This window comes from Salvelinus alpinus, chromosome 32 (assembly GCF_045679555.1).
Source record: "Salvelinus alpinus chromosome 32, SLU_Salpinus.1, whole genome shotgun sequence".
Lineage (NCBI taxonomy): Eukaryota > Metazoa > Chordata > Actinopteri > Salmoniformes > Salmonidae > Salvelinus > Salvelinus alpinus.
In genome coordinates, this window is record NC_092117.1 from 24,353,791 (window position 1) to 24,377,484 (window position 23,694).

The window sequence follows — 23,694 nt, forward strand, 5'->3', positions numbered from 1 at the left end:
CTATGGCGTTAATATCGAAACTATTACAGCATTGGTGGGATATAGACCTGTCAGTCTCTGCTTACAATATAGGAAAAAGAATGCTGTTGATTTAAATAGCAAACTAAATATTGTAGCACTAACAATGAGTATGTAGAGTCACAGGTTCAAGTCAAGTGAATGTATAACAATGGAATGTTTAGTTTACATATTTATTATACATTGTATAAAATAGATAAACTGACAGCATATTGTTATTTGACAACTCAAAAACCTATGGCCACCAAGCTGATATCACTGCTGAAATCAACAGAGAATGAGAGTACAGCAACCAGTGCTTGGAGGATGTTGGTGAGTAAATGACAAATGGTAGTTCAGAGAAGTCAGTGTAGATAGACTGTGGATGGAGACTGGACAGTTGGTCGGGGTCTAGGAGGATAAGGGGAGTCAAGACGAGTTGCTGGTTGCTTGGCCATTCCCTGTCCCCATGGTGATGCTCTGTTTCTCACTCAGTGTCTTGACAACTGTTGCTGCTGGAGATTGTAACACCTTCCTTGAAAGCCTCATTCTTCCATCTGTTGGGTCTCGCCCAAAGTATTTAACCTGTTGATAGCGTTCCATCAAAGAAAGAATATTAGTCAAGAAGTCAAGCAAATTAAGAAGGTCAGAAGACTGCAATACATACCTGAATCTGCTGTCCAACCTCTAATCCAATAGCACTTGGGTGTTTTATCTGGACAAATTCAATGTGTACAATTATTTCACTCTGCCAACAATTTTAGTTGAAACATTGTTTATTAATGGATGACTTTTTAAAATCACACAAATTACAACTTATTGTAAATAAAACTGAAAAGAAGCCAACACATGCAGCCCTTTCCAAACTGGTAACATCTGTAAAACATAATATATGTTGAAGTACCTGTAATCCCTGCATGGTATTCTGGGACTAGACTCTTACCCGTTTGTGGTCCAGCTGAGAGTTATGGAGCAGAACAGCACTCATATTGGGATACAGCTTCACCATGACACCAAAGTCCCTGTGGAGGAAAGGAGACAGAAGTGCAGCAAGTCATGAAGCTACCTGTTTAGCAATCTAATATTTAAATCAATGGAAAAAAAAATTTTAAACTAGACTGCAGCTGCATCAGATGAAACAGCAGCCTCCCATAACGCAGCAGTGTGTACCTTATTTCCATGATGGTGGCAGTGTAAACAGCACCAAACTCCAGCTGCTGCTCTTGCTGAAAGGAGGGGAAAAAAAGACATCCTCAGATTCATATTAGTACTGATGTGGGTAAGTACTGCCTTTTTGGAGGATATAGTGCAATGATGTTTAATGAGGAGTAAATAAAAATGAGGAATTGTAAGGAATTAGGCAATACAGTGGAATTAGACTAGGTTGGACTCACGTCATCTTTGCAGATTTCTGTGATGAACTCCTGGGCTTCATTCATGGCACCAGGAGTAGGTGCAAACACAGAGAAGGTCTCCTCATCCACCTGGCTTATCGTCACACCTATCCAATGGCACAAAACAACCACACACACAACAACCTGTAATTTCCCCATACACCAGGGATCATCAACTAGATTCAGCAGCAGGCAGATTTTTTCTTGAGCAGATGGTCAGGAACATAATTGCAAATAATTAGTAAATTGACCACAAGAAGTCCAAACAGACATAACATTTGACTAAAACAATCATTTCAAACCTTGCTTACGATTGCATGCATATAGTCATTTACAACATTAACAAATGTCTACACTGTTTCTGATCAATTTGATGTTATTTTAAATGGACACAATGTGCTTTTCTTTCAAAAACAAGGACAATTCTAAGTGACCCCAAACGTTTGAACAGTAGTATATAAACTCAGCAAAAAAAGAAACGTGCTCTCACTGTCAACTGCGCTTATTTTCTAAAAACTTAACATGTCCAAATATTTGTATGAACATAACAAGATTCAACAACTGAGACAAACTGAACAAGTTCCAAAGACATGTGACTAACAGAAATTGAATAATGTTTCCCTGAACAAAGGGGGTGTCAAAATCAAAAGTAACAGTCAGTTTCTGGTGTGGCCACCAGCTGCATTAAGTACTGCTGTGCATCTCCTCCTCATGGACTGCACCAGATTTGCGAGTTCTTGCTGTGAGATGTTAACCTACTATTCCACCAAGGCACCTGCAAGTTCCCAGACATTTCTGGGGGGAATGGCCCTAGCCCGCACCCTCCGATCCAACAGGTGCCAGACGTGCTCAATGGGATTGAGATCCGGGCTATTCGCTGGCCATGGCAGAACATTGACATTCCTGTCTTGCAGGGAATCACGCACAGAACGAGCAGTATGGCTGGTGGCATTGTCATGCTGGAGGGTCACGTCAGGATGAGCCTGCAGGAAGGGTACCACATGAGGGAGGAGGTCTTCCCTGTAACGCAGTGTTGAGATTGGAGGCAATGACAACAAGCTCAGTCCGATGATGCTGTGACACACCACCCAGACCATGACGGACCCTCCACCTCCAAATCGATCCCGCTCCAGAGTACAGGCCTCGGTGTAACGCTCATTCCTTCGACGATAAACGCGAATCCGACCATCACGCCTGGTGAGACAAAACCGCGACTCGTCAGTGAAGAGCACTTTTTGCCAGTCCTGTCTGGTCCAGCAACGGTGGGTTTGTGCCCATAGACGACGTTGTTGCCGGTGATGTCTGGTGAGGACCTGCCTTACAACAGGCCTACAAGCCCTCAGTCCAGCCTCTCAGCCTATTGCGGACAGTCTGAGCACTGATGGAGGGATTGTGCGTTCCTGGTGTAACTCGGGCAGTTGTTGTTGCCATCCTGTACCTGTCCCGCAGGTGTGATGTTCGGATGTACCGATCCTGTGCAGGTGTTGTTACACGTGGTCTGCCACTGCGAGGACGATCAGCTGTCCGTCCTGTCTCCCTGTAGTGCTGTCTTAGGCGTCTCACCATACGAACATTGCAATTTATTGCCCTTGCCACATCTGCAGTCCACATGCCTCCTTGCAGCATGCTTAAGGCACGGTCTCGCAGATGAGCAGGGACCCTGGGCATCTTTCTTTTGGTGTTTTTCCAGAGTCAGAAAAGCCTCTTTAGTGTCCTACATTTTTCATAACTGTAGCCTTAATTGCCTACCATTTGTAAGCTGTTAGTGTCTTAACGACCGTTCCACAGGTGCATGTTCATTAACCGTTTATGGTTCATTGAACGTTTAAACCATTTATAATGAAGATCTGTGAAGTTATTTGGATTTTTACGAATTATCTTTGAAAGACAGGGTCCTGAAAAAGGGACGTTTCATATATATAAATAAAACACACACAAAGTCAAAAGTTTGAACACACGTACACATTCACGGGTTATTTATGTTGACCATTTTCTACATTGTAGAATAATAGTGAAGACATCAAAACTATGAAATAACACATATGGAAACATGTAGTAACCAAAAGAAAGTTTTAAACAAATCAAAAAAAATTGGGGGAGATTCTTCAAAGAGGCCAGGCTTTGCCTTGATGACAGCTTTGCACACTCTTGGCATTCTCTCACCCAGCTTCACCTGGAATACTTTTCCAACTGTCTTGAAGGAGTTCCCACATATGCTAAGCACTTTTTGGCTGCTTTTCCTTCACTCTGCAGTCCAACTCATCCCAAACCATCTTAATTGGGTTGAGGTCGAGTGATTGTGGAGGCCAGGTCATCTGATGCAGCACTCCACCACTCTCCTTGGTTGAATAGCCCTACCACAGCCTGGAGCTGTGTTGGGTCATTGTCCTGTTGGAAAACAAATGATAGTCCCACTAAGTGGAATCATGATGGGATGGCGTATCACTGCAGAATGCTGTGTTAGCCATGCTGGTTTAAGTGTAGCTTGAATTTTAAATAAATCACTGACAGCGTCACCAGCAAAGCAGCCCTACACCATAACACTTCCTCCTCCGTGCTTCACGGTGGGAACCACACATCCAAAATAATCCATTCACCTACTCTGTGTCTCAAAGACACGGCGGTAGGAACAAAAAACCTCAAATTTTGACTCAGACCAAAGGACAGATTTTGGTGTGCTTTAGTAGTGGTTTCTTTGCAGCAATTCGACCATGAAGACCTGATTCACGCAGTCTCCTCTGAACAGTTGATGTTGAGATGTGTTTGTTACTTGAACTCTGAAGCATTTATTTGGGCTGCAATCTGAGGCTGGTAAGTCTAATGAATGTATCCTCTGCAGCAGAGGTAACTCTGGGTCTTCCTTTCCTGTAGCGGTCCTCATGAGAGCCAGTTAGATCATAGCGCTTGATGGCTTTTGCAACTGCACTTGAAGAAACTTTCAAAGATCTTGACATTTTCCACCCTGACTGACATTCATGTCTTAAAGTCGTTTCTCTTTGCTAATTTGAGCTGTTCTTGCCATAATATGGGCTTCGTCTTTTACCAAATAGGGCTATCTTCTGTATACCAATCCTACCTTGTCACAACAAATCAAATGTTATTTATCACATACGCCGAAGTCAGGAAGTTAAAGCTTGGTCGCAAATGGGTCTTCCAAGAATACTTCCAAAGTTGTGGCAAAATGGCTTAAGGACAACAAAGTCAAGGTATTGGAGTGGCCATCACAAAGCCCTGACCTCAATCCTATAGAACATTTGTGGGCAGCACTGAAAAAGCATGTGCAAGCAAGGAGGCTGACAAACCTGTCTCAGTTACACCAGCTCTGTCAGGAGGAATGGGCCGAAATTCACCCAACTTATTGTGGAAAGCTTGTGGAAGGCTACCCGAAATGTTTGACCCAAGTTAAACAATTTAAAGGCAATGCTACCAAATACTAATTGAGTATGTAAACCTCTGACCACTGGGAATGTGATGAAATAAATCAATCATTCTATCTACTATTATTCTGACATTTCACATTCTTAAAATAAAATGGTGATCCGAAATGACCTAAGACAGGGAATTTTTACTAGGATTAAATGTCAGGAATTGTGAAAAACTGAGTTTAAATGTATTTGGCTAAGGTGTATGTAAACTTCCGACTTCAACTATTATGCATGGGAATACTTTGGAACAGATTCCCCCCCATAGACTATGCACAATACCTATTTTGCCAATTGGCCTGGACCCCTTTTACTGCCGATACGGAGCCCCGCCAATTCATCACGACTGGATTACCAACGTAATCTGCCCGAGGGGTTTTTTCAACAGGCCCCTCCGTCGCGATGTCCCCTGAATGCCCATCTGCTAGCCGTGGCCCGCTAGCTGTCTAGAGCATATCGTACTGTTAGCTGAAGAGGTCCATCAGCCAATTTCTTGGGCTACTATACCCATTTTGCCAATTGGCCTGGACCCTTTTACTACACGGAGCCCTGCTGATCCATCACAACTGGTCTGCCAACGTAACCGCACGAGGGGGCTACAACAGACGTCCTCCGTCGCGACGTCCCTCAAAAGCCATTCTGCTAGCAACGGCCCGCTAGCTGTCTGAATCGCCGTGCCTCCAGCTCGCCCAGCTACTCCCTAATGTCAATATGCCTTGTCCATTGCTGTTTTGGTTAGTGATTAGTCTTATTTCACTGTAAAGCCTCCAGCCCTGCTCAATATTCCTTAGCTAACCCATTTGTTCCACCACCCACACATGCGGTGACCTCCCCTGGTTTAAATGGTGTCTCTAGAGACAATACCTCTCTCATCGTCACTCAATGCCTAGGTTTACCTCCACTGTATTCACATCCTACCATACCTTTGTCTGTACATTATGCCTTGAATCTATTCTACCGAGCCAAGAAACCTGCTCCTTTTACTCTCTGTTCCGAACGTACTAGACGATCAGTTCTTATAGCCGTTAGTCGTACCCTTATCCTACTCCTCCTCTGGTGATGTAGAGGTTAATCAAAGCCCTGCAGTGTCTAGCTCTACTCCATATATGTCAGAGTCAAGGCCCGCGGGCCACATCCGGCCCGCGAGAAGGTTTTTTACGGCCCCTGGGATGATCTTGATTTATTATTAGAACCGGCCCGCAGACCGCAGCAAGCCGGCAGCCCGCAGATCTTTTACACGCACCAATACTACATTTCCCACAATGCAACGGTGACGCACCGAGCAGTAGGCTGCTGTGTAAATGAGATGGAGCTGCCTTGGGAAAAACTCGTGGGTTTGACAACCGACGGAGCACCTGCGATGTGTGGACACAGGAGCGGACTGGTGGCGAAGATACGGGAAAAGATGCAAGAGGAAAACGCGACAGGTGAGCTGACAGCTTATCATTGTATCATACACCAGGAAGCGTTGTGCGGTAAAGCCTTGAAAATGGAGCATGTAATGAGCATCATCACGCGCACAGTTAACTTTATCAGAGCCAAAGGTTTGAATCACCGCCAGTTCAAGGCATTTCTGACGGAGTTAGAAACGGAGCATGGTGATTTGCCTTATCACACAGAGGTGCGATGGCTAAGCCAGGGAAAGGTGCTTCAAAGATGTTTCGAGCTTCGTGAGGAGATTTGTCTGTTCTTGGACAGCAAAGGGAAAGACACAACACAACTCCGAGACGAAATGTTTCTGTGTGAAATGGCTTTTCTGTGTGACATTACGAGTCATCTGAATGCAATGAACTTGCAGCTGCAGGGTCGGGATCATGTCATCTCTGATATGTACAGTACAGTGAAGGCATTTAAAACCAAACTGACTCTGTGGGAGACGCAGATGCGGAAAGAAAATTTGAGCCACTTTCCCAGCTGCCAGACCATGAAAGAGAAGCTCTCTACCAGTGCGTTCCCGAGCGCACAGTTGGCTGATAAAATAGGTATGCTTGCCGCTGACTTTCGACGCCGATTTGCTGACTTTGAAGCACAAAAAAGCAGGTTGGAACTGCTCGGTAACCCATTTGCTGTTGACGTGGAAAGCTCACCACCAAACCTCCAAATGGAGTTGATTGACCTCCAATGCAATGATGCACTGAGGGCAAAATATGCGGCAGTGGGTGCTGCGGAGTTCGCCCGTTTCCTCCCCGACACAATGCCCCAGCTGCGCATCCAGGCTGCTCAAACGTTGTCTATGTTTGGCAGCACATACCTGTGTGAACAACTGTTTTCTTTGATGAACCTGAACAAAACATCACACAGAAGTCGACTTACTGCTGAACACCTCCACTCAATTCTGAGGATTTCCTCAGCTCAGAGCCTTACCCCGAACATTGATGAACTTGTGGAAAAGATGGGACACCACCAAGTATCACCCTCAACCTCAAACAAGTGAACATTACTGTGCAATCACATATTTAGAGTTTTTACTCAGTTCAAGTTTAAAAGTTAAAGTTTAATATTTGTTTTCACTGCATGTTACTTCTCCTTAAACAAAGTGTTGTTTTTGATTAATAGATTTTTGCACTTTATTTTATTGTATTTCAATCCAATTATATTTTAAAAATATTTCAGTTGAGTGGATGATAGAAAATTGCTATTATTGTTTTTTTCTTTGAAGTAAATTTAGCCCACTTTTGCTAAAATAGAAAATATAGGCTACTGATGGTGCCTTGAATACCGGTTTCTTTCATTTAATGTTCATGTTATGGGGATTTTTATATAAAGGAAATTTGTCTTTTGTGTCTGTTGAAAATTAAAGATTACTGACAGAGCCATAAGAAAATATTGCTTTATTTATCTGATCATATTGGAATATATTTGTTAGGTTTTCAGTAGGTTCAATTAGGTTCACTAGACTATATGCGTCATTTAAAAAATTTTCAATGAACATTCGAACAGTCCGGCCCTCGGCTTGTAGCTAAATTTTTTATTTGGCCCTCCGTCCATTTGACTTTGACACCCCTGCTCTACTCCTATTCCCCAGGCGCTCTCATTTGTTGACTTCTGTAATCGTAAAAGCCTTTGTTTCATGCATGTTAACATTAGAAGCCTCCTCCATAAGTTTGTTTTATTCACTGCTTTAGCACACCCTGCCAACCCGGATGTCCTAGCCGTGTCTGAATCCTGGCTTAGGAAGGCCACCAAAACCCTGACATTTCCATCCCTAACCATAACATTTTCCGACAAGATAGAACTGCCAAAGGAGGCGGAGGTGCAATCTCCTGCAGAGTTCTGTCTTACTATCCAGGTCTATGCCCAAACAATTTGAGCTTCTACTTTTAAAAATCCACCTTTTCAGAAACAAGTCTCTCACCGTCGCCGCTTGCTATAGACCACATTCTGCCCCCAGCTGTGCCCTGGACACCATATGTGAATTGATTGCCCCCCCCCCCCATCCATCTTCAGAGCTTGTGCTGTTAGGTGACCTAAACTGGGACATGCTTAACACCCCGGCCATCCTACAATCTAAGCTTGATGCCCTCAATCTCACACAATTTATCAATGAACCTACCAGGTACAACCCCAAATCCATAAACACGGGCACCCTCATAGATATCATCCTAACCAACCTGCCCTCCAAATACACCTCTGCTGTCTTCAACCAGGATCTCAGCGATCACTGCCTGCGTTCGTAATGGGTCTGCGGTCAAACGACCATCTCTCACTGTCAAACGCTCCCTAAAACACTTCAGCGAGCAGGCCTTTCTAATCGACCTGGCCCGGGTATCCTTGAAGGATATTGACCTCATTCCGTCAGTAGAGAATGCCTGGTTATTCTTTAAAAGTGCTTTCTTCATCTTAAATAAGCATGCCCTATTCAAAACATTTAGAACCAGGAACAGATATAGCCCTTGATTCACTCCAGACCTGGCTGCCCTTGACCAGCTCAAAAACATCCTGTGGCGTACTGCATTAGCAGCAAATAGCCCCCGCGATATGCAACTTTCATGGAAGTTAGTATACACAGGCAGTTAGGAACCAATATACACAGGCAGTTAGGAAAGCAACAGCTAGCTTTTTCAAGCAGAAATTTGCATCCTGTAGCACAAACTCCAAAAAGTTCTGAGACACTAAAGTCCATGGAGAATAAGAACACCTCCTCCCAGCTGCCCACTGCACTGAGGCTAGGAAACACTGTCACCACCCATGAATCCACGATAATAGAGAATTTCAATAAGCATTTTTCTACGGCTGGCCATGCTTTCCACCTGGCTTCTCCTACCCCAATCAACAGCCTGCACCCCCCACAGCAACTTGCCCAAGCCTCCCCCATTTCTACTTCACCCAAATCCAGACCTGACTGCCCTTGACCAGCACAAAAACATCCTGTGGCGTTCTGCATTAGCATCAAATAGCCCCCGTGATATGCAACTTTTCAGGGAAGTTAGAAACCAATATACACAGGCAGTTAGGAAAGCTAAGGCTAGCTTTTTCAAGCAGAAATTTGCATCTGCTATGCTTTATCTTGGGCAGGTCGCAGTTGCAAATGAGAACTTGTTCTCAACTAGCCTACCTGGTTAAATAAAGGTGAGAAAAAATCCAGATAGCTGATGTTCTGAAAGAGCTGCAAAATCTGGACTCCTACAAATCAGCCGGGCTAGACAATCTGAACCCTCTCTTTCTAAAATGATCCGCCGCAATTGTTGCAACCCCTATTTCTAGCCTGTTCAACCTCTCTTTCGTATCGTCTGAGATCCCCAAAGATTGGAAAGCTGCCGCGGTCATCCCTCTCTTCAAAGGGGGAGACACTCTAGACCCAAACTGTTATAGACCTATATCCATCCTGCCCTGCCTTTCTAAAATCTTCGAAAGTCAAGTTAACAAACAGAACACCGACCATTTCGAATCCCACCGTACCTTCTCCACTATGCAATCTGATTTCAGAGCTGGTCATGGGTGCACCTCAGCCACACCAAGGTCCTAAACAATATCATAAACGCCATCGATAAGAGACAATACTGTGCAGCTGTATTCATCGACCTGGCCAAGGCTTTCGACTCTGTCAATCACCGCATTCTTATCGGCAGACTCAATAGCCTTGGTTTCTCAAATGACTGCCTAGCCTGGTTCACCAAGTACTTCTCAGAGTTCAGTGTGTCAAATCGGAGAGCCTGTTGTCCGGACCTCTGGCAGTCTATGGGGGTGCCACAGGATTCAATTCTAGGGCCGACTCTCTTCTCTGTATACATTTTTTTTTTATTTAACCAGGTAGGCTAGTTGAGAACAAGTTCTCATTTGCAACTGCGACCTGGCCAAAATAAAGCAAAGCAGTTTGACACAAACAACACAGAGTTACATATGGAATAAACAAACATACAATCAATAATACAGTAGAAAAATCTATATACAGCATGTGCAAATGAGGTAGGATAAGAGAGGTAAGGCAATAAATAGGCCATGGTGGCGAAGTAATTACAATATAGCAATTAAACACTGGAGTGGTAGGGTGTGCAGAAGATGAATGTGCAAGTAGAGATACTGGGGTGCAAAGGAGCAAGATAAATAAATAAATACAGTATGGGGATGAGGTAGATTGGATGGGCTATTTACAGATGAGCTATGTACAGGTGCAGTGATCTGTGAGCTGCTTTGACAACTGGTGCTTAAAGCTAGTGAGAGAGGTAAGAGTCTCCAGCTTCAGATATTTTTGCAGTTTGTTCCAGTCATTGGCAGCAGAGAACTGGAAGGAGACATCAATGATGTCTCTCTTGCTGCTGGTGATTCTCTGATCCACCTCTACACAGACGACACCATTCTGTATACTTCTGGACCTTCTTTGGACACTTAACTAACCTCCAGACGAGCTTCAATGCCATTACAACTCTCCTTTCGTGGCCTCCAACTGCTCTTAAATACAAGTAAAACTAAATGAATGCTCTTCAACCGATTGCTGCCCGCACCTGCCTGCCCGTCCAGCATCACTACTCTGGACGGTTCTGACTTAGAATATGTGGACAACTACAAATACCTAGGTGTCTGGTTAGACTGTAAAGTCTCCTTCCAGACTCACATTAAGCATCTCCAATCCAAAATTAAATCTAGTCAGCTTCCTATTTCGCAAAACAAAGCATCCTTCACTCATGCTGCCAAACATACCCTCGTAAAACTGACTATCCTACCGATCCTGGACTTTGGCGATGCCATTTACAAAATAGCCTCCAACACTCTACTCAGCAAATTGGATGCTGTCTATCACAGTGACATCCGTTTTGTCACCAAAACCCCATATACTACCCACCACTGCGACCTGTATGCTCTTGTTGGCTGGCCCTCGCTTCATATTCGTTGCCAAACCCACTGGCTCCAGGTCATCTACAAGTCTTTGCTAGGTAAAGCCCCACCTTATCTCAGCTAACTGGTCACTATAGCAGCACCCACCCATAGCACGTGCTCCAGCAGGTATATTTCACCGGTCACCCCCAAAGGCAAATCCTCCTTTGGCCGCCTTTCCTTCCAGTTCTCTGCTGCCAATGACTGGAACGAATTATATTTAAAAAAAATAATAATAATTAAAAATTAAAATCACTGAAGCTGGAGTCTTATATCTCCTTCACTAACTTTAAGCACCAGCTTCTGCACATTATCACTCCAGTGTTTAATTGCTAAATTGTAATTATTTCGCCACTATGGCCTATTTATTGCCTTACCTCATCTGCACACACTGTATATAGACTTTTTCTATTGTGTTATTGACTGTATGTTTGTTTATTCCATGTGTAACTCTGCTGTTGTTTGTGTCGCACTGCTTTGCTTTATTTTGGCCAGGTCGCATTTGTAAATGAGAACTTGTTCTCAACTAGCCTACCTGGTTAAATAAAAGGTGGAGAAAACCAACAACAACAAAAAACACTTTGGAACAGGGAACCCAGCCATACACTATGCAGCGATGAATAGAGCTAATGTGTTGGGATAAATGTTACCTGTTTGAGCTTGTAGTCTGCGGAGGTTATAGCCCCTGGCCCAACAAAGCGTGCTCGTCTGGAGACTGGGACTCTGACATTTTCTACAACAGACAGGAAAAATACCTTGAAAGCAAAATACATAAATAATGGGAATCAAAAAGGACTAGCAACCAAGAGTCTTACCGACAACCGGACCATTCTCCTTTCTGTTAGCTCTGGGCTTGGCAATGGTATTGTTCATGATGACCAAAATCTCCCTCTTGGCAACTGTAAGGATATGAGATTGAAATGGGGGTGGTGACTTTGATATTGATCTCTCTAGAGAATGAATAGATAGCTATTTATGGGGCATGTCTTTCATGTCACCTGTGGCTTGCTGAATAGCCTCCATTACAAGTTTGAGAGGTAAGCCTGGAATCTTCACATCAGCCTAGGAGGAAGCATACATTATAGCAAAAAGAAACAGTCAACAAAAAACGACAGCAGAGAGAAACCAATGGATGTTCAGCTACAGTACCTGTAAGGCATTGATACCCTTATTTGTTCCAGCCAGTTTGAAGTCCATGTCTCCTAGGTAATCCTCGATTCCCTGTTGTGACAGAAAACACAAATAAAACAGTTCTACAGAAAGGGGATCTTATGATTATAGTACACGTGGTATTCCATAGAAAATGTAGTTCGCTTTAGGAATGGTGAGAAAAATACTAGTAATATTGGGTACCAGAATATCAGTCAGTATTCGGTAGTCCTGGATTTCCGATGGCTTCTCTGGGTTTGCCTTGGAGATAAGTCCAATAGCTACACCTGCCACAGCTGATGTAATAGGCACACCTGGAACACAGAAGTGCTATGTTTCACTGTAAATGAAAGAATAATCAACAAAAATGTAAAAGCGTTAAGTATTGTACCAGCATCCATCAAAGCCAGACTGCCTCCACATGCTGACGCCATCGACGAGGAACCTGAGAGAACGAGAGTGCGCTCATCATACAATCATTGAAATGACTAAGATTGGGCAATTAAAGTTATAATAATAAGTGGTATAAAAAATATATAGAAGCAAAATGGAGGTCATCCACAGAACTCACCATTAGACTCCAAAACCTCAGAGGTGACTAATAGTGAAGGGGAAGTCTTTTGGGATGACAGGTCTCAGAGCCTTCTCCGCCAGTGCCCCTGTCAACATAGAAACAGAATATTATTTAAATAGTCACATGAACTTAGGCATGCCACCCACACACTACCCATGGGCATATTTTAATCCATTCCAACATACTAACCATGACCAAGCTCTCTCCTGTTCATTCCACTCATCTTTCCAATCTCATTGGTTGCGTAAGGAGGAAACTGAAACAGAAAAAGTTCATTTCAGCCCATGCAGATTTTGTTCTGCAATACCAAACCAATAAGCAAATCCTACTGGAATCCTTATTATTTACATAGTGATACTCACCTCATAGTGAAGCATGAAATTCTTGTCTTTGACTCCACTGTTAAAAGAGAGCAACTCGTTTCAGCTAATATATATATATATATATATATATATATATATATATATATATATATATATATATATATATATATATATATACACACACATACTACATTTAACACTTGCTTGAAACTTGCATTCAAAAGGACTGTAATTAAGGGCCTCCCGGGTGGCGCAGTGGTCTAGAGCACTGCATCGCAGTGCTATGCTGCGCCACCAGAGTCTGGGTTCGCGCCCAGGCTCTGTCGCAGCCGGCCGCGACCGGGAGGTCCGTGGGGCGACGCACAATTGGCTTAGCGTCGTCCGGGTTAGGGAGGGTTTGGCCGGTAGGGATATCCTTGTCTCATCGCGCTCCAGCGACTCCTGTGGCGGGCCGGGCGCAGTGCGCGCTAACTGAGGGGGGCGGGTGCACGGTGTTTCCTCCGACACATTGGTGCGGCTGGCTTCCGGGTTGGAGGCGCGCTGTGTTAAGAAGCAGTGCGGCTTGGTTGGGTTGTGCTTCGGAGGACGCATGACTTTCGACCTTCGTCTCTCCCGAGCCCGTACGGGAGTTGTAGCGATGAGACAAGATAGTAATTACTAGCGATTGGATACCACAAAAAAATTGGGGAGAAAAGGGGATAAAATTTTTAAGAAATTTTTTTTTAAAAATATAAATAAATAAATAAATAAAAAGGACTGTAATTAATAATGTATAAGTTTACCTTAATGCTGTAGTAATGATGTCTGTTTTAATACTGGACTCCAAGGAGTCAAATGTTACAGAGCACAGAACCTAGACAGAAAAGGCTTTACTAACTAGGCTAGATACAATGAAAAACAACCCAAAACAAATCAGACTCCGCAAATATATTTCTCCTCAATTCAACTTTCCAATGTCCCCAAAATGAATAGCACGCCTACACTGTGCACTTCTTTATAACGCCAGATCCCTACCTGTGTCTGTCCCCTCTGGAAAAGTGCAGACCCATGAAGGGGCTTAAAGACATCTGCCTCACAGGAAATATTTCTTAATGAAGTCAGGTTTCTTCCATCACACCTTTAAAACAAGGACATTATTAATGACATTAATGACACTTTTCTAAATACTACTGAGACATGCATTATTTTTACCTCCTATATTCATTCAAAACCAGATTGCGGAAGACCTCTTTGGACACCATGTTGAAGGATTCCATCACCTCATAAGGTTCTGCATGAGGATATTTCTCTACAGAAAACAGAGTATGTAGGCGGTTAGACAGTAAACGAACACACACAAGAAAAATCTTGTAACATAACATTTATTTGTGTCACCCTGTTGCAGGATAACTTTCCTGCAATTCAGGAAATGTAAAACTTTGTGTATTTGAGGTTTAAAAATGCTTCTGAAGTTTGTAATTTCCACTTTGAAATTGGACTTGACTTTCCCTCACGAAAAATGTACCAACCCCTACAAAAATGTCCATTAGTTATAATTCACATTTCCTGTTTCTGCAGGATTATTTTCCTGCTGTAGCAAACTGGCTCAAATTAAGATCCTACATCTGTATATAGCAATGATACATACCTTTCATTTGTTCCTCTGTTTCTAGTCGCACTTTGTTAATGGCGTCATCTCTGGAAATCTGAAACACAATAAGTTACTGATTTTATTGAATGAAAAAGTACCACCAAAACACAATAGCAAAAACAACCAGACATAAATACCTACCTTGTCATGAGTGAAGTCTGTGAAAACAGCATAGACCTTTTCAGAGGCCAATCTGAAAGCAAAACCGTGTGCTGTCATGTAACCATAAAAATAAAAAAAACGTAAGAAATATGAGAAATATCAAGTCATAAAGAAATATGTCTTACTGTCGTGTGTGCTCAATATATCAAGTCAGAAAGAAATATGTCTTACTGTCGTGTGTGCTCAATCATTTCCTCGGGCGCAGAAAATATTTTGGGAGGGGTGCGCTTGGTCACTTTTGCTTCTCTGGCCATCTGCTGAATAGCCAATATGATCTGCTGTGTGTGCTTCACGCCAACCTTGACTGCATGACAGAAGTCCTGCTGCAACACATTCTCAGCAGATGCCTCGATCATCACTAAGACAAATAATATGTTTAATTTTTTCGGGGTGGTAGAGAGGATCCTGTAGGAAAAAGGGATGTGTGATATAGCTGGACTACAGTACTAACCCACTTGGCTGAGAGGTGCTCCAGCCACTATCAGATTGATAGTGCTGGAAGCCATTTGCTTTCGTGTTGGGTTCACCAGGAACTCGCCATCCACCAGGCCAATGCGCACTGCACCTAAAACATCCACGAAACACAGACCATATAGTAAAAGCCACATACATGCGAAGAAAAACAAAAGGACAAAGATCTTTATGAAATACTAACCAATGGGCCCATTCCAGGGAATGTCAGAAAGGGTAAGGGCAGCAGAGGCTGTAAGGAAGTTAAATAGTTCATGTTATCACTGGATGTCAAGCAAAGATCATGTGAATGTTTCTACAAGGAAATCAATCTCTCCTCACCTCCATTGATAGCCAGTACATCTGGATCATTAACACCATCAACTGCCAACAGGTTACACAGGACCTGAAAATATACACCGCAGGACTAAAATCCAGAGCATAGCTTGTAATAACAGTGTAAAAATATCCGTAATGAACCTACATAAGTACAACAATAACTACAAATACTAACTCACCTGAGTATCATAGAAATAACCAGCAGGAAAAAGGGGTCTGATTGCCCTGTCTGAGGTGAGACAATAAAAAAGATACAGTTAAGTCTGCTAATGGTATTTGCACTAAATCTAATATAGAACTGGAGTAAGAGTTAAGGCATAGGAGTTAGAATCATCTTCTCACCTATTAGCCTACTAGTCAGAATCTCATTTTCAGTGGTGCCCAACTCCCGCCGCAAGTGGTTAGTGGGGATTCTACCAGCAGCAGCTGCTTTCTGTCTGTAGTCCACCTGTCAATCAAAAACACACCATTCTAGCCAAGGGACCTGAATCACACCAAGGGACCTGAATCACTCCAAGGGACCTGAAACCACTATGTTATAGCCTACTACACTAAAGAGATTATCACACACAATGAACCATCCCACATGGAAGATAAAAAGCAGCTTTTAAATATGTTTGAAGTGCATTGAAAAAAATGATATGACCCCACTTACAATAGAAATGAAGTATTAACTTACCACTAGTGGCATAAATTGGGAGGGGGACGGTTTCGTTTTGCTGACAGCTGTCACCATCACTGTTGTATCCCCAAGCTGGAAAAAGAGATCTGAGTAATTGGTCTGAGCATCTTGTGCATATTCACTTACAAACTCTCAAAACATTATTATGATTTATACCTGCACAACAGCCGACCCATCTGCAAATCTGGCAAGTTTCCCTGTTGAGATCTCAAGTTTTCTTCAAAAGAGGGCAAATCAGAACACATCTGAAGTTAAGAGTGAATTGATGGGAGTCAATTAACCATTCATAACTGCAACGCAGATTTAGGAGGACGCGAACAAATATCCTATGCATATTCCGTCTTATAAATATATCTGACTCAGACTATACACCCCACTGCGTTGAATAATGAACTTGAAGCCTTGGCCCACAGGCTTGAGCGGCTATCACTGAGTAAAGTTATGTTAGTAGCTAGCTAGCTAAGTCAGACGTATACTTACTTCTCACCCAAGTTCACGCCCACTTTTTGTATCGTTCCATGGCTGTTCCAGACACTTTGGTGGCACAACCGCACATTTAGTCTGGCCAGCGTGGGCCCAAGCCTCAGTAAATGTTTCATATTCAAGTACAAACTACCATGAGATATACTTTTCAATTGAACATGAAGCCTTTACACAATTTTGCTGCCATTACAGTTCTTCACATGCACGGAAGTACGTCACAATTAAATAGCGCCCTGTGATTGGACAAAAGACGTTCCACCATATCTGATTGGACATTATTTGTGCATCTCCAAAACAAGGCGTTGCAACTGGGAGGACAATCCGTGACTTGCAGATAGAGCGCATGACCGGGGGTCATAGGGTCTGAGCAAGCGAATCCGAGAGAAAGGGCGCGCTTGTTTGAAATGGAAAAGCGTCACGGTTGCTATTGATGAAGAACATCATGATGAAGCAGCTGATTTACAAGTGGGATGCACTGTTGAGCGCTACATCCCGAGTGGTTCGTGCTGATTGTACGGAGATTGTGACAGCCGGTTAAATGGCGTCCCTTGACATGACAAGAACAAGATGTATGTCAGGAGAAGTGCAGTATTATCATAAGGAGAGCCAAACTTGGAATATGAAGGAGGAATGGAGGGGGGAAAGAGAGGCAGAGGAGGTCTAAGAAAGAGAGGGAGGAAGAGGGTGAACTTGAGTCGGTTAAAAATGGCAGAAAAAAAGTGAGATGGTTTGTTAAAGAAGGATGGTAGAAAGTGCAAGCACAGTGAGTTGAAGACAGGGCGAGAAATGGAAGTGAATGAGGGCGAAGTATCGGAGGTGGTAGGTATGGTGAACTCGGAGCCTGAGGCTTGCACTGAGGGTCAGGATAAAGATGAGTCTGTGACAGTAGGAGTGAAGTTTTTGGAAAAAGTGGACCCTTTTCTTTTGGCTGATCCATTTGTGGTTTCAGGGTGGGTGAAAAGAGTTGAGTGCTGTGGAATCGGTGAGGGTAACCAGAAGTGGTCTTGTGATAATTGTTTGTGTTTCTGCTGGTCAGAGGGAGCAACTGCTCCTTGTTAAACTAATGTGGGCAAGAGATGTGAATTGTGTTGCTCTCAAGAAAAGGGTGCCATTGAAAGGAGGGATTTACAAGGGTAGCGGTAAATGTGAAAGTTGACCAACTGAAGGGGAAGATTCCCGGTGTTTGTGATGCTCGTCATTTGGTGTGACGCAGACAGGGTGGAGTGAGTGGAGAAACAGAGTGATTGTCTGTTCTTTTGAGTTTTGATGTTGAGTCTTTGCCTGACAAAGTGATGGTAGGATATATAAGTTATCCTGTACAGGCTTTTGTGCCGAATACATTACGTTGTTACAGGTGTCAAGCTTATGGGCATGTGGGAAGGAGGGAGGTTCGTAGGTGTGCAGAAGGGCATGAGACACAGGAATGTGTAGCATTGGGGAAAGTGGTATGTGTTCATTGTAGAGGTGCCCATGGGGCTGGGAATCAGAAATGTCCAGTGTGAGAGAGGCAGGTTGAGGTTTCCAGGGTTAGAGTAGAGCAGAAGTAGAGGAAGATGGGTCAAGGGGGAGGGATCCTGAGAGTGGTAAGAGTACCCAATACAGAGGGATAAACCAAGTGATAAATGTTTCAGCAAGATTGGATTTTTGGCATTTATAGCAATGGTTATCAACTGTACTGCAGGGATGGAACTTAAGTCGCAGAAAATAGAGGTTGTGGTGGCAGCTGCAGAGAGGTATTTGGGTGTGCGAGACTTGACAGAAGATTTCTGTTGGCCTGAAGTAGGACTAAATAGATTTATATAGTGGAGTATGGTATTTATTTAAAAATGTTTGTGAGTGTAGCGTTAGATATGAGGGTATTTGTTGTATTTAAAAAATAAAGATAAACTTTTTAAAGCAAAGTATAAGGGAGTTATACTCCAGTCTAGTAGGTGGCGGTAATGCAACATTTATTGGATGCCGTCAGCCGTTAAACATCAAAGAAGGCGTTGCAGCGCAGTATTTTACAGCTCCAACCCATTTAAGCCTTGTTCACACTGCAGGCCTTAATAATCAAATCCGTTTTGGAATAATGACTGTTCAAACAGCAAGTTACAAGTGCCCAAATCGGATTTGTGTGTTCAGACTAGTAATTTGCTTACATGGCTACACTAGTTGTCGTGTTTGTGTGTGTGTACGCACACGCGCAGTAGGCTGTTTGGTGCTAGTGCTTCTCACTCAGAAGTTGTTGTGTAGCATGCTTAGGTGACAATACATGCCATGGAAGTCTCCCAGTTGCTTTGAAGGTTCAAAATCAGTGTAAGAACACTTAAAGCCTCAAAAGATATGATCCAACTTTCAAAATGAGACCTTTTTGGCTTGCCACAGCAGTCAACTAGCTAGCTTTTTAGCACATTCACTAATTTGTTTGTAATTCAACAATTAGCAACCTAGTTAGCTACCACATGTTCTTGTCAAACTGGCAACAGAGTAGCTAGCAAGCAACAAGATATGGCATTCTAAAAACCACTTGAGGGCAAAATTAGCAGATTAGGCCATTCAGAAAAGTCCCATGGCCACGAATCAGATTTGTATACTTAAAACCACCCATGAATGTGGTTTGAAATCTGGCTTGAAATACCTGATTTAATGTGCTTTGTTGTTCAGAATGCAGTAAAAAATATAATTTAATCGGATATGCAAAATAATAGGATTTGCGTCACTTCAACTTGCAAGTGTGAACAATTCCTGTTCAAATAACATACAGTATGTCAAATTGACTAAATGCCAAACTTTTTCAGAAGAAAATATGATTGAAGGGTGATGTTTGAACTTAGTTTTGCTGACTTTCCTAATGCGATTGTTTGTATCCCCACACAATGACCATAACCATCAACATCAATCAAATTCATCTAGCATATAGCACGTTTCCATCCAAACATTTCATGCTCATTAATTATCTGAAGCATGAAATGCCGACAGATAATTTGTTCGTTCGACATGGTAGGATCTTTTTGTGTCGGTAAAATTATGTGAGAAATGGCGGTGGAAACGCCCTTATGCGCAAATATGTATAGGATAACTCATATCGTGGACACTTACTGACATTTGTGGCAGCCTCGCATGATGTATTGTTGTTTCTACCTTATTGCCTTTGTGCTGTTGTCTGTGCCCAATATTGTTTGTACCATGTTTTGTGCTGCTACTATGTTGTCATGTGGTTTTGCAACCATGCTGTGTTGTTGTCTTAGGTCTCTCTTGTCATGTGTGTTTTGTCCTATATATTTGTACTTTTAATCGCAGCCCCCGTCCCCACAGGAGGCCGCTTGGTTGGCCGTCATTGTAAATAATAATTTGTTCTTAACTGACTTGCCTAGTTAAATAAAATATTGAAGTCAACTTGGAGTCACGGGGTGATATGTTGTGTGGTCCTCACACTAAGACTCGATAAAGCATACAGTTTATTAGGTACAGATGAAATAGCATGAACTTCACAGGCTGGTGAATGTGCACGGTGATGAGCTTGATGCTCCTTTCCAATAAATATCGAAGGTGTTATTCTGGTGACATGATGATTAATGCTTGGCTGCCATTTGACCAATACAACTAATATCGTTTTAAATCCTACACGCACTGTATCTGCGAGTTGTTTGTTAGAGCGCATGTGGGCTCATTGGCTATATAGCACAGTTTTTGTGACAAACCCACCAGTAGAGTTGAAAATGCGATAGAAACCCATTTAACACAAATGTAATTCGGTACATGGGAATTTAACAGTAAACGTCATTTTTATGTGCACAACGTCATCACGCACAGCGCCTTTATCCGCAAAAAAATAAGTTTGATGGAAAATTCGCATATTATTTTAGCATATTCACATGAAAATCTGTCACAAATTGGATGGAAACCTAGCTATTGATAGATAGTGCCCTTTAATGTGGATTGTTGAGTGGTACATAGCCTACATTATGATAAACCATCTCTGGTACAGTGCTGTTTAAAAGTGTGAACACAAGAGGGCGCATGTTCTCACAATTAACATGATACCCACCGGGTCATGTCCCATGTCCCTCTTCTTCCTCCCAGTGTGCACTCCCTTCACCGGTTTGAAAGGAAATGACTGGTACAAGAAATATTGTGGAAACTCCCACTAGCCCATGGCTCCACCAATCCAATGCTTTTACATTTTTGGGAAGTAGTAAACGAGTGCACACTGCAGAATAAATTATATATTATTGGGAAGCACACAGGGATAATGAGGTATGATAAACTAGAAGTCTGTGGTTGTACAATGTCAGGCTTGCCAGCCATGCTGTAATTGTACTGGAATAGCCTAAATCACAATGTGAGTATATGTTGAAGGACTTGTAAGATAAGAATATGTTTTTTTGGTCAACACAGTACTATTAGCTTCTTCATCATGAAATAATGGTTGTCCCTTACACTGTATATTTACCTGCTTTATAGTCAGTTAATAGGCCATACCCTATTTTGTTCTAAGGTTATTTAGAGGGAATTGTCTGTTTTTTTATTGCACTTTGAAAACATATTTTAATTCCCTGGATGTAAAATAAAATTAGACAACCACTGTTTTGCAGTATTCAACAGATCATTATTATTTATTTACTTTCAGTGGTGAATGGTGGTGAGGCTCCATCAATAATTAACATTTCTGATATCAATAATATTTTTATATAAACAAATTATATGTTAATGACCTTCATGGTGGCCATTACAGTTGTGAATCATTTTGAATAAGATTCTACTAACTTTGCACAACTCTTAGGGAAACATATCCATGGTATTTTGGGGTCAAAATTTGGTTGGGGATCATTGATGGACGACAATATTCAATGCTTGTCACTGATTTTCAAGAAGATTTAGGTCAGGACTGTGACTACTAGACCATTCAGGAACACTCAACACCTCTTGGAAAGAGGCATTAGAATTTGTGTAGTTGTTCTGCTGAAAAATAAAGCTATCACAGAGTTAGGTTTTCAGAAGATTGTGGCAGGTTTTCCTCTAACTTTTTACCTGTTTCTCCTTTCATATTTATTTTGATCCTGACAAACTCCATAGCCGCTGCCGGTAACAATCATACCCATAACATAATGCTGCCACCACAATAATCATCTTATTCAAAATGATTCACACCTGTAATGACTGCCAATGGTGCTTCCACCACAGGAGGCTGCTTAGGGGAGAACGGTTCATAATAATGGCCGGAACGGAGCAAATGTAATGGCATCAAACACCTCGAAATCATGTATTTGATGTATTTGATACAATTCCACATATTCCGCTCCAGTCATTAACACAAGCCCGTTCTCCCCAATTAAGGTGCCACCAACCTCCTGTGGCTTCCACCAAGTATTAACTATGGCAGGGCTGCCAGAAAACGTGTGGTGAGGTGGCATTTGCCCCAGCACTTTTCAATCTGGTGACACCGCCACACCACTTTTGATTTAGTTTTATATAATACATTGATGCAAAGTGCATCTTTAAAAAAGTTATTTGCCTCATGATTTGTCAACTCGCAAACAATTTCTCTGTTCTTCACATCGGAGTGCTGCTGCAGGCTCTGCGCATGTCTTGACCAATCCGATTCAAAGAAATCACAGGTGGCGTGGGCCCGGGTACAACACACAAAGCTGAAGGCACGCTCTACACTTTCCTCCGGTATGATGGTCCCCTGAACGTTCTTGGGACGTTGTGTCATGGTCCCCAGGAGTCTTTTGCCCAGTTCCCGGTTTGTCCCGGGGACGTCACCTTATGGTCTCAAAGAAGCGTCACAGTTTCATTACACATCACCCCTTGGCATCAAGTCCCTGATTGGTGAACAAGTTATCCAGTCACAGCTCTTTGTCTTTTGGCAATGCTAGGGACATCCACAGTGCTTTTAATACATTGTTTTCAACTTACATATTTGACACACTTTGATATACATGATTACATTGTATGTTTTATTCATTCAGTAATTATTATTTAACATGTCCTCACCTGGGATTTGAACTCACAACCTCTTGGTTCACGCCATTCCACACTTCCTGCGTGACAAAAGACACCAGGGGACCATGACACAACATCTCAAGAACATTCAGGGGACCATGACACAATGTCCCAAGAACGTCCTAAAAACATCCTCAGAGACATTCCCAGGACAAACAGGGAACTAGACAAAACAATGCTCCCTCGCCCTCCATTTGGCAAATCTGACCATAACTCTATCCTCTTAATTCCTGTTTACAAGCAAAAACTAAAGCAGGAAGTACCAGTGACTCGCTCAATACGGAAGTGGTCAGATGACACGGATGCTACGCTACAGGACTGTTTTGCTAGCACAGACTGGAATATGTTCCGGGATTCATCCAATGGTATACCACCTCAGTCACCGCCTTCATCAATAAGTGCATTAACGACGTCGTACCCACAGTGACCGTACGTACAGTGGGGAGAACAAGTATTTGATACACTGCCGATTTTGCAGGTTTTCCTACTTACAAAGCATGTAGAGGTCTGTCATTTTTATCATAGGTACACTTCAACTGTGAGAGACGGAATCTAAAACAAAAATCCAGAAAATCACATTGTATGATTTTTAAGTAATTAATTAGCATTTTATTGCATGACATAAGTATTTGATACATCAGAAAAGCAGAACTTAATATTTAGTACAGAAACCTTTGTTTGCAATTACAGAGATCATACGTTTCCTGTAGTTCTTGACCAGGTTTGCACACACTGCAGCAGGGATTTTGGCCCACTCCTCCATACAGACCTTCTCCAGATCCTTCAGGT

The 23,694-nt window shown here is 42.6% G+C and overlaps 1 protein-coding gene across 1 annotated transcript; it reads right to left on the bottom strand.

Annotated features, from left to right (window-relative positions):
• Positions 1 to 172: 172 nt before the first annotated feature.
• LOC139562194 (polyribonucleotide nucleotidyltransferase 1, mitochondrial-like) lies at positions 173 to 17,134 on the bottom strand. Its single transcript, XM_071379630.1, is given in 30 exon segments — positions 173 to 582; positions 665 to 712; positions 941 to 1,019; positions 1,168 to 1,223; positions 1,392 to 1,498; positions 11,776 to 11,811; positions 11,814 to 11,858; positions 11,941 to 12,024; positions 12,124 to 12,187; positions 12,275 to 12,346; positions 12,479 to 12,588; positions 12,666 to 12,719; positions 12,846 to 12,874; positions 12,876 to 12,933; positions 13,038 to 13,104; positions 13,211 to 13,247; positions 13,954 to 14,024; positions 14,186 to 14,288; positions 14,363 to 14,459; positions 14,799 to 14,856; positions 14,943 to 14,994; positions 15,135 to 15,321; positions 15,415 to 15,528; positions 15,619 to 15,666; positions 15,756 to 15,819; positions 15,932 to 15,981; positions 16,095 to 16,200; positions 16,432 to 16,506; positions 16,591 to 16,651; positions 16,915 to 17,134. Coding segments are annotated over 30 exon segments (2,307 nt in total). The 5' UTR covers positions 17,034 to 17,134; the 3' UTR covers positions 173 to 426.
• Positions 17,135 to 23,694: the final 6,560 nt, after the last annotated feature.